Source organism: Solea senegalensis, linkage group LG2, assembly GCF_019176455.1.
Source record: "Solea senegalensis isolate Sse05_10M linkage group LG2, IFAPA_SoseM_1, whole genome shotgun sequence".
In the NCBI taxonomy this organism is placed as follows: Eukaryota; Metazoa; Chordata; class Actinopteri; order Pleuronectiformes; family Soleidae; genus Solea; species Solea senegalensis.
In genome coordinates, this window is record NC_058022.1 from 4,327,766 (window position 1) to 4,351,314 (window position 23,549).

General features: G+C 41.6%; 1 protein-coding gene across 1 annotated transcript in view; it reads left to right on the forward strand.

The window, feature by feature from the left end:
• The window catches only part of LOC122786131 (ras-associated and pleckstrin homology domains-containing protein 1-like), a 42,695-nt gene that overhangs the window by 13,686 nt on the left and 5,460 nt on the right, over positions 1–23,549 (forward strand). Inside the window, exons 2-6 of the mRNA XM_044052179.1 lie at positions 8,062–8,119; positions 21,187–21,321; positions 22,049–22,157; positions 22,243–22,382; positions 22,879–23,133. Of these exons, the coding sequence (XP_043908114.1) occupies positions 21,187–21,321; positions 22,049–22,157; positions 22,243–22,382; positions 22,879–23,133 (639 nt within the window). The 5' untranslated portion in view covers positions 8,062–8,119. The remainder of the gene's footprint in view (positions 1–8,061; positions 8,120–21,186; positions 21,322–22,048; positions 22,158–22,242; positions 22,383–22,878; positions 23,134–23,549) is intronic.

Sequence of the window (23,549 nt, forward strand, 5' to 3'; positions counted from 1 at the left end):
CTGTACCATGATGAAAACATGGCATATGAAGCCCCTTTTCCACCAAGTGGTTCACCTCGTTTGGAACTTGACATGGTTAAGAGAATAACTGATCCACACTGTCCCAGTTCTTGGCAGTACCAAGCACAGTGGTGCAGCTCCAACAGGGTGGAGCTAGACCAACTGACTGGTCTACTGAGAATCATCACTTTCATGTGATGGTAAGGAAAAACAACAACAAAGAAAGCTTGTCTTCTTTTAATAAACAGCCACATGCCATATAGAAACAACACGGAAGGGTAAATGTCCTTCATTGTTTTCCTTTGATTACCGCGCAGCGTTCTCGTTTTTCGTGGAATTTATCCGACGAGCTGCACGGTGTCGCGCCGGTATGGCGTTGCACTTTTCGCATACTGTGCTGCTTGGTATACACGAGGCCTAAGTGGACGTGATGTGGAGCTGTTCATTTGATCACAGCAGACGTATGCTAGTACCATGTCTGAACGGGGCCCAAACAGGTCTCCGTCGTCCTGATATCAAGGACAAGACCTCAGCAACCAGCAGACTAAATGTTTATGTTGGTCGGGGAACGATAAGATGGAGAGTTTTTGTAAGCTGTCACATGCAAACGTGGACTCTCCGCCTTTTCATGCTAATGTGTGCAGTGGAGACAAGACGAAGACTCTCGTGCTTGTCAGTCTGACTGTCCTTGTTTTTCTGTCTCTTCTCTGTCCTCGTCTTCATCCCATTAGCAGTATTTTAACCCAGTAGCTGAGTGTCCTTGTGCTGAGTGGTATGAGCTGATGTCCACCCTGTGTGTGTGTGTGTGTGTGTGTGTGTAAGCAAGAAAGCAGAGAGCTGTGATTCTTCCTGACAGCTCTGCAGTGCGCGACTTCACTGCAGCAACACTAGACCTGTGTGTGTGTGTGTGTGTGTGTGTGTGTGTGTTTCCCCCATTCATGCTCATAAACCGGAGCAGTGATTATGATGAAGCCTCTTAACACCAGCCTTGGTCTTAAACACTTGGGAGTGGGCTAAGCATCATGAGGATCATTCCTGAACTAGATTTTTAGTTTGATTTAATAACAGGTTTTTTTGTTTTGTTTTAACAATCGGCAGCAAACCCGCAAGACTATTTCCAAGTGAGTTGTTTTAATTGTTCCACTTTGCTCCATCTTCATGGCACACTGACCCCTGATATTGCATCACTTGAGCACTCCGGGATATTCCAGGCTCCTATCCAAGCTGTCTTCACGTTAGGGTCGCGACTGTTCTTAACTAATCTGATCAGTATTGTCTTGATTCAACACGTTTGTACCCGTGAAATGAAACTAAACTGAATAATAAAATGGAAGGTAGCACCTAATATGAGTTCAGTGAGCCCTGGGAGAACTTTGAATTGCTAAACTTTTCTGACTTGCGTTCAAAAACAGATTTTCAGCAGTGTTATCATCCAAATCTTTAATTTAACTGCAAATTTGCATCTGCTACTATTCTAGGCTTTGAAATAAATGCAATAAATAAGGCCTCCTTTCACCGAGTGGAACGGTTCGGGTTGGTACAGTACGGTACTTGTTTTTTTTGCGTTTCCATTAGCTATAGTAGCAAAATAAATAGCCTCAAAGACCTTGGTTTTAGCCACCACCCAGTCAGAACGTTTGGATGAGAGGCGAAACGTCACTTCAACTCAACTTTGTAACTCATTTTAATTGTAGTTTAATTGTAGTTTAATTGTAATGAGTAACAAAAAACTTTGTTACTCATTTTAATTGTAACTCAAACAAAACCAGTAGCCTACAGCTAACTACTGAAGAAGACTATGCCGTGGATGACTGAGAACCTTCACCCTTCCTTTTGGGGTACCAGAGTAAAATAGTACAGTCTAGCTCGCAGTCTATTCTCATTGCCGAGCAGGGAAACAAAAGCTGCTGGATGCCCTCCAATTTTGTCTGTTGGCAGCCCACACTCTACCAAGGAAAGTCTCAGTCAAAACGCAAGCCTGACCCAGGACTTTACCATTCCAAACCGAACCCTACCATGATGGAAACACAGCATTTAGATCACAGCCCCTTCCGGTCAACCATCTCCTCAAAGATTTGTCCCAAAACAATGGAAATGGGCTGTGCTTTCTCTGCTATTTTTCTGTAACTGGCTCACTAACTTGTGACTATCATAGATAGCGCAGATAGGCTGCCAGTACACGAGCCAACTGTTCTATTTTCATTGATAAGGTGTGGGATGTGGAAAAGACTTCAGAAACAATTGACTTATTATTGACTGCTGCTGTTGCTGCTGCAAAACAAAACGCGTTGGATGTATGTCATAACTTTTGTTTTATGTATAATTTAGAGCAGTGTTCCCATTTCCTTCCCACTCCACACTGATCTCATGTCCCTAATTGGTGCCATGTTTCATCCTCAGACATTTAAATTGCATGCCGCATGAATGTCGTGATTTATTTACTACATTTTTTATTATGGTGTCTTTTTTTCTTTTCTTTTTTTTTGCTTTTAGCTTTTTTTTTACTCATTTTAACATTTGGTAAGCTTATTTTCATATTGTAATTTTTATTCACTGCAGATGGGTTTTTTTTCTCATTTAACTTGGTGATTAGCAAATGTAATGTCTCATTAATTTTCTGTTTTTCTTTTTTAATCTTTATGGACTGCAATGACAATGAACTTCACTGGTCCATTGGATTTTTTTTTTCCTGCCCTCAAGTGCTGGTAGCTTGTGTTCCGTCTGAATAAAAAGCAGAAAAAAGCAGTCTGCAGATTTAACCCGAGGGCGGTCTAAGAGACTGCGTGCAGTAATGTGACCTGACGGCTGGCCTTGTCGAGGCTGTGCTGTGTCGGATGGTGTGTATGTGGGTTAACTGGTTACCAGGCAGAACAGGGTGAGTGTTCATCTCTTGTAGTTCAGCAGCAAGGCCACAACTCTTGACCGGATTATTGGTTTGAACCTTGTCACTGGCAGCAATAATCATTTATTTGACCTTTCTTTGGCATTTAGCTCCTGTAGATGATGTGTGTTTATTATTGTTAAAATGGTTTAACGCTCATTTAATTGTCTGCAAACCCTGCTGTTTGTAAAGTATTTGAGGAAAATTTCATTTTCCATCACTGGGCCTCACCCGGTGGATGGAGCAGGATGAGGAGCAACAGTTTTTGAGTAGATTTTGTGTGATACGGTTTTTTTTTGTTAACAGGCTGGAGAAGGTGACGAGAGTTTGTTTCTTTTCGTAGCAGACGGAATAAACGTTTGGATGCCAGTTTTACATCAGTCTTGGCGTTTCCTTGGATTTAACGAGTCAGAAACTTCACGTCCTGCAACAGTGGCAAGGAAGGTCCTCATTTGGTTACGTTGCCACTACAACACCCAGATCATGCTGTTAGAAGTGTGTATACCTTCAAACAGCTAGTTCCCATCCTCGGCTTAATCCCGGAAATAAGCCGTTACACACACAAGAGGAAGGCAACAGTGACAATAACAAGGCAAACTTTTTATGCTCTATCTTCTTGAAAAATGTTATATTGTTAAGTTCATGGATGGTCGGAAGGCTGAAAATGGTGCTCGACATGCTAACAACTAGCCGCATCCTAAATATGAAAACTGAAAGAGGGTGTATCGCCCTCTAGTGTAGAGGAGGTGGACACCCACCTTCCCGTCAATAAATCGATTACCCATTTGTGCTTGTATACTGGGACATGTACAGTGGTTGTGCATGGAAACATACCAATTGTCTTTCTATACTCACGAGGACCCATAGACCCTACTGCTAAACTTAATCTTAAAACCAAGTACTTTGAACAAAATGTGGAAATGCCCCTCCCCCCACTCACAGATCTATATCCTCCAGGCTTAAATGACCTCATACTTCCCAGTTATGTGATGGTGTGTGTGTGTGTGTGTGTGTGTGTGAACAGTGTGAGCACCAGATTATGCAGTGGCCAGTTTAAACTTGCACTCTCACTCATTAATGTTTAATGAGCATTTGAGATATTTCGGAACAACAGGGCAACAAAGGATGTTGCTGTTTCCCAAACAGCTCGGGAGTTGGATAATCCGCAGAATCATGTTAATTTACTTTGTTCATTTCGGTTTTGGTTTGCGACCATCTGCCTCAACCAGTTGGGTTTGAAAGGTCAGAGGTGCTGAACAGAGGGAAAGAGAGGAGAACAAGAACAGGAACTGGTTAGGTTTGTTTGATGAATTGATTGATCACCTAACCCAGTCTATCAAACAATTGAGATTGCTTTTTTTACCAAGTCGATGAGTCAATATTTGCAGCTATTATGTCGCTCTAATGCATTATGTGAAACATAATCCACTTCCTACATACCCATTATAGCCACATCACAAGATGTTGCCCGGCAGCGTTGGGCGGAACCTAATGGTCTCTGCGTGTTTGTGTTGCCATCAGGCTTGTTTTTCCTTAATGCTTTTTTTGGAGAAACAAATTACAAGCGCTGTAACAATGCCTCAACTGTTTCAATTAAATGTTTCCCACTTTGCCAGTTGTTCTGACAGTTTATTGTGGAAACCATAATCGTGACATTATACACGCTATTAATTGCTCAGCCAGATTAAGTCAGATTTCCAAGAAATAATCAGGAGATAAAGCTATTGTTTCTAGTACGAAATTTTAAAGCCTCTGTCTTGGCGGACTGCATTGTTTCATAATAACATTTAATGCGGCTTGTTTTGCAACGGTGGGGCTTTGTAATGCTAAAGCTCTGGCTCTCTCTCCCAAGAAATTTATCATAAGCCCATTAATAATCAGCAGGAGAAGATGACCTCAAGCTAAATGAGTTACTGTCCAAGATGGGAATGCAAGCCAGTCTTGGATACATAATACTGTAATCACAAAATCTTAAAATTTGCCAAGGGTAGTAGTTGGTTATCCCAGAAATAAAAAGAACAGATGCATGAATTTGTCACTAATGCTTTAAAGCTCTTTTAGGGCATTTAGGGTTTCTCCAAAACATGGATTTGTATTGTGTCTTTTTTTCCCTTCTTTCAAGTTGCTGGGGTTTAGTTTGTTACAATCCGAGTTAGATAACTGTATTCTAACATCTGTCACTGAATAAACGCTCCTTTCATCAAAGTTAGCATTGGACGGGGACTTAAGCCCCCGACATTTGTGGCATTTGGATCACTGGATCACCTGTACAAATAACCTGAAACAATACATGATTTAGTAAAGGCTATAAAATAATGAGAAACAGTTCTTGACCGTCAGAATTATTTACACTTTAAAGCTATTTTGAAACAATGTTTTTAGCTTATTCTCCAAAATACTTTCCTGTGAAGAAATCCGTTGCAACACAGCAGGATGAGGAACTATTTTAAATGACACATCAGTTTGTAATTACTAGAATAATATGGAACTATAAAGTCGTGTTTCACAACCACATGAGTCAATGTGGATGTTTTTTGCAAACGTCAGCTGGTTGCATGCGGGGACTCCTGGTCCTGGTCTTGAACTTGGCTCGAGGAAGTTAATGTCACATCCATGTTCTGTGACTCACAGATGGAGCACTTCAATGGCTGAGATCTGAAACCCTGTTTACTGATCAATGCCACATACTAACAGCAGAGTTTAACTACATCCCTGCGGTTGTAATGCGTCTGATGACCAACAGTTTTGGGAATTCGATGCCGAAGAAGCCAGAACATATTTTTATGAGGCCACTGTGTCCTTTGATCATCCACATCTAAGCAGTTCATTCATTGAGTCTCAAGTACAAGGATTCTCTGTAGGCACAAATGGTAGAAAATGTGTCATCGTCCCAACATTAATAAGCACAATATAAACAAAGGCTACTGTATTATGCATATCGCCAAGTTTAGCAAAAAAGAGTTAGCTGTTTTAATAAAACCATGTTGGAATAGAAACAATCCATTTTAGTATAGTTTTTCCAGTGTCTCCGCAGCGTTCTCACTGCCTTGGTCCATGCTAACAGTGAACCCAGCCTAGATACACACAAGGCATATTGTTATCGCATGTTTTCCTTCATATCATGCCGTTATGAGGTCACAGTGATGTTGACTTTTGATCTAAATCTGATAAGTTCATTCTTCAGTCCAAGTAAAAGTTTTAAACTATTCATTTCTTTATTTATCCACTTAACAAGAGTAGGGGTGGATGGATGGATGGACCATGACCTGGCCAAGTTTGAGCATAAAAAAAGATCTGGTTCTTTGATTTAAAAGGTCAAATGTGTGAGGTTTTTGCTGACCTGCGGTGTTAATCTATTTCATTTTCATGCGTGGGTTCATTTGAGGAAGTGAAAGTGTTATAGTAGCCACAGGCGCGTGTGTTTGTTGTATCTTTTACCTCTTCAGGAACTTTTCTGTCATTAACACTGACCTTTTTAGGACCTGTCATCCACATGGAGACCACATTTGAATTGTGGTTAGGTTAATGTTTGGGTTAGGGTTTGGCCTGTAGTAGTTATGGTTAAGGTTAGAGTAATGTTAGGATCCGACTACATGATATTTTTGTCTTTCACAATGGTAAACCGTGTCAGATGATCAATCACAGTGGCACGGATTCTCGATGTGTCTTGTTCAGGGAACTGGCAACACCACAAGTATGACCCAGACCGGTCATCGTTCATGACACTGCGTGAGGTCATAGGTCATTGGGGAGGCGGGGGTAAGGTGTGTCTACTATTACTCACCAACATTTTAGGTTTTTTAACCAGAATCGTGGTCATCCGTTGAGGCGGGGCAGGGGTAGTACTGTTGGAAGTGTTTTGGTCACAACCAAATCACAAATGTGTCCCAGTATTAGTCTGAGAGTAAGTCAATGTAATGTCTTTGGAAGTCATGGAAACCAGACTGTGAGAGAGAGCGAGACAACAACAGTGTTCTTGTTTCAGCCACTGATCATATGAGAACTGTTAATGATCTTATACAGGCTAGTGGGATTGGTGTGTGTATACATTCTTGAATTTGTGAGGACCAAAATCTTTTCAAACCATAGGGAGTGAGGAAATTTTTGGTTGGTCCTCACATGGGCTTTTTGAGGGTTGTAGACCTGGTTTTAGGGTTAGAATAGATACTTCATTAATCCCAAATTTATTTCTCTGCATTTGACCCATCCTAGTAGCACCCGAGGAGCAATGGGGGTTGGGTACCTTGCTCAGGGGTACCCCAGCCCTTGCGACCTGGTGGGGACTTGAACCGGCAATCATCCGGTTATAAGCCATGTTTGCTTTCCACTTGGCCACAGGCTGCCCTAGATATTTTGTTGTGATAGGGTAAGGAGTTAGGGTGAGGGGCTAGGGAATGTGTCTTCCTACATACCCATTATAGCCACATCACAAGATGTTGGCTATGCTGTAGCAGTGTAATGTTCTTCTGTTAATGTCAAGGGTTGACATTTCTGTGTTGCGTTGTGGAAGCAGGATGGACACGATTCCTTACTTTTCCTTATGTTTCATGCCGACATGTATGTTTTGGGCAGATATTGCGACCCTTTTTTTTTTTTCCTGTTTCTGACACACCCCTCGCTGATTTCAGCTGACTCGGCCCAACGTGCAGAAAAAAGCAACAAGGAAAATAGAAGGTAATAAAACTGAAAGGACACAAATTGGCACGACAAGAGGAGACCGGTGGGTCGAGAGACGAGAGCGAATGGTACCGCAGCAGTGTATTTAAATGTAGTGCCCTGTCAGTTATTTTTAGGTCACACACATCCAGCCTGCACAGCATGGTGGAAACACACACTAGTGCCACCTGCTGACAGTACGGCTTGTGTGTAGACAGCTGCAAGGTGTGGGTATTGCTATGCTAGACTAACTGTGTCCTCCCCGTATCTTAAATTAATTTCTGCACTGGACGCTCACACAGAGAGAGAAAACTGATTTTCTCGTCGCTCAAAATGAGAAAACTGTCAACAATCACTAAATATTTTCACAGCCCCCGAAGCCAACTGTCAGAATCCCAGTGTGGTTTAATTTTCGTCATATTAACAGGAAGGAAGACCATGTGTCTGCTTCTCAAGCTGTCCAAAGGAAATATAGTGATGTGTAATAATCATTTTTCTGCATGTGTGTGTGTGTGTTTCTGCAGGGTGGTTGAACTCTGTGCTGTGCTGGAGCTGGACTGAGCTGCTGTTAGCAGACCAAAGGTAAACAGCATTACTCCACTGTTATCGTTTCATCCCACTCTGTCACAGGTGGGAAATTCTCCTCTGGATGTATGAGGGCTTTTACAAAAAGGCAGGTTTTAACACCTCCTCCTCCAAGTTTTAGTTTAAAAAGAAATGGAGGCTCCTTCTCCTAAGCAGTGCCAACAGGCTTCATACAGTTTACTGCTACTCACATGCTTCATTGTTGTAATTACGGTGTAGTGGTTAGCACTGTTGCCTCACAGCAAGAAGCTCCTGGGTTTGAACCTGCTGCCTGACTTGGGCCTCTCCGCGTTGGAATTTGCTTCCTCCCACAATCAGAGACTCCCCCATAGGTGTTAGTGTGCACATGAATGCTTGTTTTTCTCCATATGCCTGTCAGTCATGTGATAAACTAGTGATCTGCCGAGGTCAGGGCTTTGCATCTTTGCAGAATCAGTATCAAGTTCAACGGGGAAAGACATGAGGCAACATCGACGCACACAACCAACTTCTTAAAACAATCCTGCCTTTTGCAAAATGTCTGCCAGGATTGGCTCTCACCTCCTGCAACACTTAAAATGAGAAGTGGAATGGTTGGAAAGAAAGGTCTTTCCAGGTTGAAAAATATTAGCTTGAACCTGAAAAGATCTAGAAATACTCAAACCAATGATTTGACCCAGACCAATATATCCTTTGAAAGCCAGGACCTGCACCCACCAGAATCAAATAAAATCCAGCCCAGATACATAGCCAAAACAAACTTTTGTGTTGAACCTCTATGTTGTGCAGCCACATGGTGAATTCACTATTTATTGTCATGGTGACAAATATGATGTCTTTATAATCTGCTGTACAGTTTGTACAGAAATGTGTGTGTCACAAACAAGTCTTGGGTGTCTTGGATTTGGACGTTATGGAGTGAATGGGTTTGGCGGAGTATAAATTTAAGTGGGAATTCCAACATTACAGGGTTATTGAGTCATTGCATGTGTTGTTTTTTCTGCCGAGGACACTTAAGGGGCAGTTTAGATTTAGTTCCACCAATTTAGTGACGGACATGTTCTGTTTTGACATAACTGAGCTCTTACAAGTGCACCGAGTTTCCATCATGGCATAGTTCAGTTTGGTACAGTTTGGATCAGTAAACCCCTGGTTTATTTTGGTCCGATTAGCTGACTGTCATGGGTTGAGCAGGGTCTAGCACCACCTGGACAGTACCGTACCATTTTACTCTGGTACCCCAAGGGAAGATTTCCACAAATGGAACGTTCAGGCTGGATATTTGGGTACTATTCCTAAACGAAATGCCAACAATTGGTACAGTACCAAACCAAACCGTTCCACTCATTGAAAACACGGCTCTAGCTCTTTGGAACTGGGCTGTTTGCTTCCCTCACAAAGCTTTTTGAGGCTGAATGGGATCAAATCCTGCAGCCAGATTCAGAAACCATCTCCTTCCCTGATGAGTACAGTTTTGTTGTAGCTACTGATTAATGCCCGTGGTTTTCATAGAAGATGTCCAACAGATACACAAAGTATGGACACACTGTAATGCTCACATGTCTACATTCTTCTCACCACATAGGGTATTTGGTAATATTTCCATAATATCTGCCAAATTGTATTTGATAGACATAATCCTGTTGTTATGTCTGCTGTCACTCCTATTACAGCTACTGCTGCTTGACTGCGAGTTGTTCTTCCAGCCTCTCTGTGGCTTCCTGTTTCTGTTCTTGGCTGTAATCTTATTTAAACTGGTCTGGAAATGTTATAGCTGACATCTGGTTCAGACATATTGTGTCAGATTGGTTGTTATCCCTCAGTACGCCACGCTATATTTTTCTGTTGACACACTGCGTCTCAATTATTGTGTTTCGGGCCGTAAATATCAAAGCAGTTGTGTCTTTTTAAAAGTGATGGTCAGAGTGTTATGTAGTGTTTTCCAAAATAAATGTTCTTGTAGTGAGTCCACGTTCAGGCATATTTGCCCTCATAACATTCCACATTCAACACATATCGCCGGCGATTAATCACTTGAAGCCTCTTGTGGGCTTCTAAATTCTTTACTCCTGTCTTCCATCTCCAAAGAATCCTGTGGAAAACAAAATGTTTCTGTGGCAAGAGGCTTCACTATTGAGCCAACTCGCCCACTCCGGACTGCCAGCTTTATAAATCTGTGGTCAGTGCAAACTAAGGTCTAGATACTTGAGACAGAAGTCATGTGATTTGATGTACCAGCTTGCAGTGTCTTGGTATACATAGAGGAAAGTGGTGTAATACCTTTTTATGTGCTTAAATTTACAAACTTGTGTCTGATTTCATATCCTTTGTCGTGCAACCACAGACTGTATATGAAACCAACAAGAAAGGAAGAATATATTGAAAAAAAGAACTCTGTTTTAGAGGAAAGTGAACCTACTTCTCACTTCATTTACACCTCAGTAAATCTTATCCTGAGGTGTTAATGCTCTGTTTCTAGTTTCTGTGCTTTCTCAATAGGACATGATGTCATTTTTGTAGATCATGTTCCTAAAATAGAGGAAATAATGTATGATACATAGAGTGGACACCACTGTGATTGACAGCCTGGTCCCTGGTTAAAGGTCGTGTTTGTGATGGTGAATCTTGAGTACGACTGTCACTTTATGAAGACCTGTAAGTTGTTCAAATACGTACGCCTTTGCCGCGCCCCTAATACACCACAAACGTCACGGTTTTCACTGACCAGAGGAGGAAGCTCTTACAGCTTTTTTAAAATCTTAAATGTAATAAGAACCATAGAACAATTAGTCAAGGTAAACCGCCCAACTTAATCTCTTATGTCATGTCATGCATCATTTTGTGGACACAGTCATAGTTTGTCATCGGTCGTCAGCTCCATCTCTATGTCGACGATTCCGCCTAATCTGTCCTCTGAGTAGAGGTAAATTAGATCTTTTCCCTACTATGACTTATTGTGGGAATGCTATGGGTGGGATTCACAGGGTAACCTCACGGTACGATGCATGCGATACCAATAATATCGCAATACAGCGATTCTGTGATAATCAGTATATTGCAATTACAATCAAGATATCTGTCTAATTGAAGAAAGCAAAACATTTATGAAAAGTAAGGTAAGTTCCGCCCAAGTTTCCTAGTGACTGGGACTGTTTCCTTTAGAGCGCCTTCATTTGTTAATTAAAAAATTGATATGTGCCCTGATGTATCCATTATCATATTGCACGAGGTTTTCCCCACCCCTAGGGAATAGACTTCCACTGTAATGGCAGCTTTGCTTACTTTGCAGCATTATTGTGTACTGGCTGTGGCAAAAATATGCACCCAAATGAGTGTAGCCACCAATATTTTGACTCACATTGTAGATAATAACCAAAAATATATAATAAAAACTTTCAAAGCTGTATGTTTTTAGAAGGAATAGTCATAGGAGTTAAGTTGCACACCACACAGCTGCACATATGTTGCTGGTGCTGCACCAATGTAATCATATCAAAGTGGTGTGTGTGCGTGTGTGTAAATGCAGACACTATAAATACACATAGTGTGTGGTTGCGGGCAGTTGTGAAGGAGTGGCTCGAGTTTCTGTGTTTATTATAAAAGGCTGCATGGGTTTGGCAATGTATAGAATAGAGAGGTCAACAAACGTATGGGGTATAGTTTCTAATCATGATCAAAGTGAATGGGACTGCGGTTGTCATCACATGTTCATTTATCCTTAAACCGTTTGTATTTTTAATAGTGGTATTCTTTTTTTAAGGTTCATATTAGTGGAGCGCGGCAGCTCCAGAGACCGCAGCATCAGTCCAGTGTGAAATGTCTCAAATACTTGAGGCTGAATTGACCCAAAATCAGACACGGTGCAGACATTACTCAGACAGAGAGAGAACAAGGACGTCCTAATTCTTCATCACATTGGAGGAGGAGGAGGACAAGGTCTGATTCTTGGAGGCCGCATTGGAAAGTTAATCCAAATGTCCTAAAAAAATTATGTGATTTAAGTGTTTTGGTTTTTTTTCAATAATTAGATTTTTGATTGCTTCTTAAATGTGAATATTTCCTAGTTTCTTTGCTCCATATCACAAGAAAATCAATACCACTGAATCATTCGAGAACATCATCAATTCCAGGTTTTGGTAAACACTGATCACCATTTTCTGACATTTGACAGAAAAAGTACCTGATTAATTGAGAAAAGAATCAACAGATAAATCAATTTTGAGAGTAGTTGCAGTCCTGATTTATTTATCACTAAATAAATTGTCAACTATTTTGACAATGGGTTATTGGAGTCTTTTCATGTATAAAGGCAGTATCAAAGTAGAATTTGATGGTACAGCACAGATGGACAGCTGTGTTAGGCCTCGGGTTCCTCACACTTGAACACTGTAAAATCAGTTTGTTGTTGGTCAGCGGTGCAAAATCGGACGAAAAGTTGCATAAGATTCCGTTTCCTCTTCCATGTTCCAAGCGTTAATGCTTTTTCCATCACATGGTGCTGCCTCATGCAGCTCCCGGGCTCCTCGTGTATCATCATCATCACCTCTGCGCGTGAATGGTGGTGATGTTGGGGACCACAGCAAATGTGACACCCTCTCTCCTTTCCACTGCGTTCATGGCAAATCCATTCACTTACAGTTAGAATACACTTCCTGCTGAACTGTTTGTTTCTTGTGGAGCAAAAATAGGCCTCATTTGTTCTGTCCCTAAATCTGGAACACTCCTCCATCGGTGTGCGGACATGTGTGTGTGTGTGTGTGTGTCTGTATCGCGTTACATGGCGGCAGCTGAGTTCCCCCAGGGATCGGCTGCTTACAGCCTTGAGGATCAAACACACTATTCATACACAGTGACTTATGATTTGGGCCAACATCACATGTATTCATACACACGTTGCTGTTTGTGTCCCTTCTCTTATAAATAAAGAGTGTGTGTGTGTGTGTGTGTGTGTGTGTGTGACTCACACAGTGAGAGGTCGAGACACAAACAGACGTGTGGTTCCTACAACAGATGAATACAAAGTGCAACATTGTGGACAACGACCTGTGTGTGTGTGTGTGCGTTTGTGTGGAAATATCAAGTATTATGAAGCTGAGCAGAGTAAAACAAGAGCCCCAGCTCAGTCTGACGCCGCCTCCCACTCTTTCTCCGTATTAAACTCCCTTCCTTGCATTGAGAGACGGAGGCAGATGTCGATACGAGGCAGGGAAGCGAGGGAGGAAATGATGTAACCCAGCTCCTGCAGGTCTCGGGGGAAGTGATATCATTGTTGCTGGATCAGCAGGCGGCTTCTCGCTTGTTCTCTCCGCATCCGTTGGTTTTGATACCCGCTAAACATTTATTTTGAGCCGCACCGAAATGACACAACCTTCGGAATTGTTCACGTTGTATTCATACGATGCATAAAGGAGACCGGACTGTTGGTAGATGGATTTGAAATGTCATGAAACAATAGTCAAGTGCCTAGTGAAACAGGTGTAAATGATGTCATCTCTCGCTTTCTACATATAATAGACCACAAATAAAGTAGATTCTGAGGTTTCTGTAGCGTCACTGTCCTTCCCCTGCAGCTCAGGGAGGAAGCACAGTGCGAGCTAAAAACAGGGGAAGAGAACGTCAATCATATAACAGCCACTTTATTAGGCACACTTGTTCAACTGCTCATGAGGTTAGATGAGAGCGTTTGAAATAATGGAAACAGTAACCCTGAAGCATATAGCAGCAGAGGAAACTAAGTTAGGTTCCTGTGTGCCTAATAAATTGACTGGCTTATGTATATCCTATATAACTATGAGCCAAGTGACCATTCAGTCATTCAGGAAGGAACTTGCTCTTGTTTTTCTGAAATAACAACACAAGGGTGGTGTTGCCAAGGTGGCTGCAAAGTGACAAGATTTCCTCATAAGTTCTTTGGCTACGTTCAGTTTTCCGTCAGGTAGATTTTTGTATATGTAAGACTTTATACTGGACAAAGTTTAATTTGCTCACGCAGACACATGTAATCCAGATCTCCTGTCAAAAACACGTATGTTTCATGGACTTGGTGAAGGTCCCTGCATGTGTTTTGGTCTTTTTCAAAGGGTTCTTGTTTCTCTCGCGGACCAGGAACATCCTCAAGGTCCCGGGGTTTTTCCAGAGCCTGAGCCAAGCGAGCGAAGAGCCGAGAGACTCCCACAACACACATGTCCTGTATGAAAGGAGAGACAGGCAATAATAAAAGAGTGTCACTATAGAACCACTGAGTGACTTGGCAGCCGGTCAGACCTCACACACACACATACACAAACACACACACACACACACACACACACTGACACTGGTTTATTTACAGCGTCTAATTGACCGTGAAAGATGACATTAAAACTTTTTGTTGTAGCAAAGTGGAAAATTCTGGCAAGAAGACAGGAACAAAACAGAAAAATGGTCTTTAAAACAGTCGACAAGAGTAACTCACTGTACGTATTAGTCTTGTAGCAATACAACAAATGAGATTTTAATGGGATTTCTTTGTCCTGACAAACAACAAAACTGAGGAGTTATTGAAAGATATATTTCTTCCCAAGTTTTTGTCTGACCTTTTTATGTGTGTGTGTGTGTGTGGGAGAGAGAGCGAGAGAAACGTATCAACTTACCCACTGGATTCACTCCTTTTTTTCCTCTGGGTCTGATTTATAGCTTCACTTCACAAAAAACCCAACAACCAGACCTAAAAATATCACTCACTGTGTGTGTGTGTGTGTGTGTGTGTGTGTGTGTGCGTGCGATGCACTGATATAGAGCCGTGGGAACAGGCCACATTGAATACATTTGAAGGGACATTATAGACTGTTGTTGTTGTTGTTGTTGTTGTGTTTGTGGCCACGGACCAGTTGAAGCTCTGTGATGCACGGTGGGAAACCGGGTGCTGCCCAGTACAGATGCGGTGTGTTCCAGTGTAGGGCTGAACAATTCATCGTCATTTTATAGAAATTGCAATATGCCCCACTGCACTATTTCTTAAAGCCAAAATGTGTGTCGAAATGACTATTTTAGATTAAATATTGTCTTATCCTTTACTCATCGTGTTCTACAGACTGTAAAAACATCTTCGTTTCTCACATAAATGCACAAATATCACACAGTAATCATTTTAAATATGTTATTCAAATGAAAATGAGAATATTGATGTAAAAAAATTACCATTCCCTCTGATATTGCTAATCATATAGCAATCGCAAATTCAAAAGATGGCTTCCATTAGCATGAATAGTGAAAACTCTTAGCTACTTTTACCTTTGATAACATTTCTGTCTTATTTGTTTCACAGTAAATTAGTTGGTCACATAGTACTGATACATTTTTACCTTCAAACATGTTGCTACGCTATTAGTGTGTGCACAAAACATTGTTATTGACTGGTATTGCTAACAATGGCTAGCTTGAAAACGTCCGTGTTTACTTTTTCCCCAGGGAGGAAAGACAGATTCTTTTATATCTGTTATATTGAACTCTACTCCTCGTCTCACTTTTCCGCATCTGCTCTCTCTCCTCTTACTTCCTTTCCACTTGTGTCCCCTCCACTTGTCTCCTGTCCTCCCTGTCCTTAGAGATTTATAACCCAGGTTGTCAGAATATCCCGTGTTCTTCCCTCTAAAAATATCCCCGGTGTAACGCCGTCCGTCAGTCCTGTCGCCTCGCTCGCAGACAGCAGCTGCCTTAACCTCCATATTTAACTCCCGGGTGAGGGGTCGGAGGTCAGGTTTTAGCCACTTCCTCTCTGTAGTCGCTTGGCAGCGTTTAATAGCATTTAACAGATGCTCACAGGACACATGTTGAATTCCTGTTTTTGGTGCTTTTCCATGAATAGAATTCAAAGGTTGGTATTTCAGTTCAGTGATGAGCTGATTCTAACGATTCAGTTACACCAAAAACAACTGCTGTGTGTTTGTGTCGCGTATGCTAACCCCGCCCACGTTGAGAACGTGCTATAGTAAGGTAAAACAACATATCTGATACCAAACTGAGTCGAGTAGAGTCGCCCCCCGGTGGAAGTCTGAGTAATTAGCAAAATAATGAAAACAAAACACTGAATGCTAAGTTTCTTTAGTGGCAGAATCCACTTCACTTAGCCGTAATCCAACTTCTTGTAAGCGTCTTTACTTTACTTTACTTTACTTTACTTTACTTTACGCCGTGTTGATGTTGTGCTTCTGCCTTTTTCTCACTGATATACTGAGAAACACGCAGTGAGTCACGTTGAGCGGATTGGGTTTAATCATGAGATCTCTTTACTGGCTTCCTGTTAGCTTTTGAATTTTTATCTTAAAACCTTGTTTTTTTTACAAAGGCAATTGGGAATGTCTGATTTGCACATATTTATTGTACTTCTTTCTTATTTGTTTTTATGTTTGTCCTTCATTTTCATTCAATTCATTCATTGTTATTGTTGCTTCTCTTTCTATAACCATATCCTTTTAGTCAAACTGCTTGTTTGGTTATAACCATCTTTTATTACTTCTTGTTAAGCAAGTTTGAAGTTTGAAATTAACTTACTCAAGTGTTGTTGGGTTTTTAGATATTTATTCATGATTTTCCATTTAACCCGAACAAATAACAGGAACAAACAAACATGTATTAAAGGAAAATCTGGATATACATACAACTTAGGTTAGGTTTAATTTTCTAATTCATCTGTAGAATTGTGAATAATTAATCAGAATTGTGCAGCCAGGAGACTTTCATTTATATTTGAAAGTTAAGTAGAGCAGCTTCAAAAAACGAAAGCAAAAAAAAAAGCTGTGAGGGCTTTTAGTCTTTGGCAACAGGATCAAAAACAAAAAACCCTGTTGTCATAAATCTTCACGGTCGCACTCCCTTTGATTAAAGTAGAGGAGAAATCAGGTAAACAGAAAGGAGGGATTGGGAGTGAAGAGATGAAGGGAAGGAGGAAACAAATGACGGAGAGGACAAGAAAACTGAGGTGGGATAAAACCAGGGATAGAGGGAGAAAGATGGAGGAGGAGAAATTACAGGAGAGAAAACGACGCGAGGACGTAGGAGGATGAAGGATGGGGAGGTATGATTGCATGGTTTCAGTCGCAGAGACAGGAGGAGTGTGGCTGCAGCAGCAAAGTAATTACTGTTTACTTTGGACGCACACGCACACACGCACACATGCAGCAGCAACGGGCCGTCACTGTGACTTGCAGTCTCAGCTCTGACGGTGAACAGAGTTTGACAGACTGCCGCGTTTGAGACTCTCTCTGGTGGCGCAGTCGGTGCCGCTCTGACACTCGAGGCAGGAATCTGGAGCAGAGCGGTAACGACAGAACGAAAGAGGCGAGAGAGCGTCCTCGTTCACCCTGCGACGGTTAGAAGACGCAGTCGCCGAAGACGACATTAATTCATTCAGATTTAATCACGTAGACGTTTTGTGTTTGTTTGAGTTAGAGATGTTCCGATTCTATTTTTTCCCTCCCGATACCGATTCCGATACTTGTGCGGTGGGTATCGGCCGATACAGAGTACCGATACCGATACCAGTGTGTTCTAAAAAAAATATATCATACTACGCCTGCATGACTGTGATATGATCATCATTGGTGGGTTAAAACCCTCTTTAAAACATGAATTTTTATATTTTTACCAGTGATATGTTATTTGGTTTTTCAGCTTGTACCTTTTTTTTTGATTCTGGTCCAAACACCGCAGCACTGGCAGAGCTTCATGTTTCCATGACGACTGACCGGGACAGGACGCGCGTGACATAATATTTACATGACTCCAGATTGTTAAAATGAGTCTCCGAAGTAACGCTAAACTTTAAAATACATACGCAGGACACAGGTACGCTGGTTAGTCGTAGCGCTGCTCTTTTCGTTTAATGAACGGGCCGCTCCAGTTTGACTGTAGGCGCGCTAACGGAGCTAGCGCAGCTAATAGCGCTAACGGAGCTAACTGGTGAATACTGCCAAACCACCGAGAAGTTTAATGTTCTACACACCCTGGTAAATGCCGTAGAAAAGATAGAGTATTTCCTCATTTTCCTCCAAGAACCAGCAGAGGAAGCTCGCGTACCACTGTTGGTACACGTACCGCAATTTGAGAACCTTGCTGTGCTGGTTTTTTTTTGTTTTTTTTGTTTTTTTAAACTGAATTTGCAGCTTTTTTGGTTTTTCGTCATTGGTGTGAGATTTGAGCAGCGGTGCTCACGAATCCAGCTGTGGGAAAACACTGACGTCGGTCTGTCCTGGACAAAGGACCCCTCCTCTGTGGCTCCTCCTGAGATTTCTCCTATTTTTCCATGTTAAAGTGTTTTTTTAGGGGGAATAAATGAACACGTTATTTAACTAGGCCAGAGGGTCTATGGGTGTCTCCACGTGTACACACTGTAAAGTGAGTTGTGAGCTGCACAAAATAAACATGTCTTTGGTTTGATGAAGAGCACATAAATGTCCCGGTGATGTGTGGAAATGAGGACGAGTTTGTGCAGATCTGTGTGTGGGGGGCAGTCTCTCGGAGGTCGAAGCACTCGAGCGCGCTCGCTTTCGTACGCGACGTGAACAGAATTCTCCTCAGCAGACCGAGCCGGCGATGAGAGAGGGTTCGTTTGTTGGCCCCGCGTCGTGTGGAAACAGCAGAGCGCAGCTGTGAGAGTTTTCACAACGGTCCTCTAGTCCCTCAGCCGTCCCCAAACCACACACACACACACACACACACACTTGCCCTAACCTCCAGTCTAAATAACAGACCTTCTTAACCACAGGGATCTAATTGTAGCACCGCTCCTCACTGTGTGTGTGTGTGTGTTTGTATGTGGGTGTGTGACAATCTGCTCTCTAATCATGTGTGTGCGTGTGTGTGTATGTGTGTCAGTGGTTAGTTGTCTTTACCCAGTGAGGGACAGGGGGCGACAACAAAATGGCTACCCCAGGAATAGCACACACTCTGTGTTGGGGTCACATGAGTGGAAATGAGGGAAGAAGGCAAAATACTGTTGGTTTATGTTGGATAAAACCCAACATTTAAGACCTTAAAGTCACTGAGTGTGACCACGTACAGTAAGTCCAGTTAAACCACCTGCGTGGATTGTCAGTGTCAGTCTTAGACACGTCTTGTTTTTTTATTCCCATTTCTTGTTTTATGACTTTTTATGACGTTTTAAGCCTCTCTGTTTTTATGCTGCTGAGCTGAAGGCCAATTTTCACCTTGCTGGACAACAAAGTTCTATTCTATTCACAGTGTGGTTTGGATTGTGACGTCACGCCGGTGCAGAACTGCTTCAGTAGCTGCTCTGCGTCTTTGTTTGTGATTTCCAGCGTAAACAGACCATTTACTCACATCTGTGTGAGTGCGTGTACGAGGCATAAACACTCACCGTATCAGGACTAGGAGTCCTCATGGAGACCAAAACCTGGTCCTATAATGAGGTATACACCTCATTTCTGAGAAACTGGTTAGTTAATCTGTTTATTTAAAGTGTGGTTAGGTTCAGCTTAGCTTAGATAAGAAGAATAGGTGTGCAAACCTGTTTTTGTGTGTCTTTGGGAGGATGTGTGGACCAATTATCAAACAAACCTATCTTTGTGAGGACATTTTGGCTGGTCCACACAACTTTAACAGGATTAACCAGGATTAAAACCTGGTTTTAGGGTTAGCGGTAGAATTAGAATTATGTTAGGGTAAAGGGTAAAGCAATTAAATTTTGTATTTATATCTTTATGAGGACATTTTGTCTGGGCCCCACAACTTTAAGGGGTTTCTTCGGGATTAAGACCTGGTTTTAGGGGTTTGAAAAGTTAGGTTTAGGGTAAGGGTTAAGGTTAAGGTTAATGCATTATGTCACTGAAGTGTCCTCACTAAGATATAAAAATTAGTTTCTGCATATGTGTGTGTGTGTGCGTGTCTCACTAAGGGATAAATATTTGGGCCATTAATCAACTGTCACTCTGGAACAGTGTTGTCTTGTTCTCTGTCTGGCTGGTTAATATCCACACACACACACACACACACACACTGTGTTAATCTCTCATAACCTCTCCCCCGACGCTGTAATTCCTCCTGTCAGACTTCCTGTATTCGTTCTGTGATAAATCCACTTTACGACCGTTAATGATAACTTTTATCTCGCGGCCGTGGAGCGCAAAGCTTTCGTCTCCCCGAGCTGAGACACCTTACCTTAAACATATTTAAAGTGTTTTTATCTATTTTTTTGGTTTACAGCCTTAATAAAAGAGTGGACAACGGAACATTTAGCACATTTCACAATGTTTGTGACATAATCTTGACATTTTAGTCGGCGTTGAATAAATGTGGAGTCCCTCGGCCGCAGTATGTCTTAAAAGGAGACATTTTTATGTATTTTACACTGTTAAAATATTATATTTTTGCCGAGTATTAATCCAGTATGTCGGCAAAAAATATGCAGAATAATACACGGTGATGAAAAGACAGTGAGGTCAAAGCTTGAGTTATAATTTTATTAGAGCCTTAGTGGGGCTTTTCTTCATAATTTGCATTTTTATGTTAAAAAAATGTAATTTCCCAGTTCTACAAAGATCCTAAAAGTTATTTTAGAACCATCAAATAATGATAAAGCTTAGTTTTTAAACATAGCCGGGTAACTTTGTTGTATCAGTTTCATTCTTTAAGTCTGGAACAGCTGAGCAAAGTGTCTAAAAACAAAGTACTTGAAATTGTCTGCAGATCTGAAGATAAGTCGCATGTTTTGGGGGACATTTGAGGACAGTGATTAAATCTGCGTCCTGCTGTGCAGCTGGACTTTGTCTCTTAAAAAAAGATTTCTATCTGTTTTTTTATATTTTCTCCAGCTGTGCTTTATCACAAACTGCCTTTTATTGTCAGCTTTGAAATATTTTTATTACAGCTTTCAAATCCGTCTCCATCAAAGTGTCCGAAAGCTCTAAAAAAAGGACTAATGACGACGTTTTATGTCCAACTGAAGTATTTCGAGATAATGATCCGGCTGCTGGTGTAGTTCATGATTTTGTCCACTAGATGGAGCTGAGAGATTAGACTCTTGTCCTCCAGCTGCAGGTGAATTAACCAGCATCTTCTTCTTTCTTCTCGTTTCTCCTTCTCCACAGATGGAGCAGTTGTCAGATGAGGAGGTGGAGGTCAGGGAGGAAGAGGACGAGGAAGAGGAGGACAGTGACAAGGAAGACCAGGACCTGGACAAGATGTTTGGAGCCTGGCTGGGAGAGCTGGACAAGCTCACACAGGTGGACGTCCCAACAGATAATGTGCCAGATATTTTGAATAATGAATGAGTGAATGAGTGATTTGCAAGATTTAAAATTAAAGTGAAATGTTTTTTTCATTGGCTGAAATTATACTTAACTTAAAATATTTCTACTTAATCCTATGGGTTTCATAGTCTGCCATAGAGATTATTTTCATAATCGAATAAATTGGAGATTAGTTTCTCGATTAATCTGGTACCCAAATCTAGAAATGATGATGTATTTCAATCATAATAATTCAGTTTTAATTATTTCGGAGCAAAGAAACCGGAAAATATTAATATTTTTGTTTTTAATTATTGAAAAAAACACTCAAAACTATTAATTTTTAATAAATTAACTTCATTGTTAATTTAGTGATTGAATTGAAAAATAATTGACATTTTTCAACACTTTCTGACATTTTATGGACCCAACAATTACTTGATTAATCGAGAAAACTATCCACAGATTAATCAATTAATAATAGAAATAGTGCATTGTTAAAACCATGTTATAACCCACCTGGTTATTTTTGTTGCCTACATTTAAAAATGTTTATATTTTTACTGTGTCCATTAAAAGACATTTCTGTCTCACCTCATCAGCCTTCATTGTAAGTTTAAGTGTAAAATCTCTGTTGCTTTGACAGAAATTGCACATTTTTGTTTCACATTTATTAGATTTCTTCTTTAAATCCATTTCCTCTCCGCCTGTGTCCTCTCAGAGTCTGGATGACGGTCGCCCAGAGCAGCCTCCTCAGCAGAAAGCTCCTCTCAGACAGGAGACCAACATGGCCAACTTCTCCTACAGATTCTCCATCTACAACATCAACGGTCAGACACACACACACACTTTACCTCGCTCCGTCCCGCGTTGTCCAGTTTGTCTCATGTTGGTTTGACGTCGCTCCGTCTGCAGAGGCGTTAAATCAGGGCGAGAACGTGGATCTGGACGCTCTCATGGCCGACCTCTGCTCCATCGAACAGGAACTCAGCACTGTCAACGCCAAGCCGAACAGCGCCGGCAGTTTGGCTCGTCTGGGGCTGACCGACACCAAGGTACACACTACACCCCCCCGATCTTCAGAATATGTTTCCTCACCTTTAGACGGCCTTTTCTGCTCGGAAACGTCTCACCTTCCCCACACCAAAGTCCATAGAGAAAATCAGCTATTTTACATCACAGCACACAAGAGCATTTAATTCATTTCTGTCTCCATCAGTAACTCCAAATATGTTTTTCTGTGATTTCAGTGTTTGATATAATTTGTATAGATTCACCAAAGTGACATAAACTTGTCACACAAGGCAGCAGCAGACCTGCAGCTGCTGTGTCTCTGTGAGCTAAAAACACCGATTTTCTCTATGGAATTTGGTGCAGGAGAGCGAACAAGTTAACAAACTTTCAGTTTCCAGCTGAAAAAGGCCGTCTGATGGTAAAATGATGCAGCACATAATATTCCTAAGATGTTCTAGACTTAAGGAGGAGTAGATTTAATTCGATGAACCCTTATGTTAAGTGGCTAAAATCCTTTCGTCTCTCCGTCCGTCTCAGGTGCGTCAGAAGCCTCCCGCAGGCCGCAGTGGCAGGCAGCAGCCAGCAGGGAGCGGCAGCAACGGCGGCAGTGGAGCTGGCAGCAGCAATAACAGCGTGAGCGGCGGCGGCGGGGGCAGCAGCGGCGCCAGCAGCAGCAGCAGCAGCACCAGGGCGTCGCCTGCCGGCACTATCAGAGCTCCCGCCGGGAATCATGGGAGACCGGCGCTGGCCTCTAACTTCAGCCTGGACGACATCACCGCACAGCTGGAGAAGGTGTGTTATTGGTTAAGGTTAAGGGTTAGAGGTAGGGTAAGACTAAGGGGGTAAGACAAATTAAGTCTTGATAATAGAGGTAGACTAATGAATTTGGCAGATTTTGCCATTCTTTTTATAGTTTTTTCTTTTCTTTATCTTTATTTTACTACTGACATTTAAATCTCCACACAAATCAAGTATTTAATATTAGGTTGTGACATTGTTTTCCTTCAAAATACACACTTGCAGTGCAGTGCAGATACAAATACATGTTTATTTAAGTTAAGTATCTTTGTGTATTGATAGTTATTACTGTCATATTGTGTCACATGAAGCAGAAAATATTGCCAAAAACATCTGCATAGCCTTTATGTGTCCCATGTTTTTGGCTGCTCTGATTTATGAAGATTGGTATCAGCCTTAAAAAAAACACA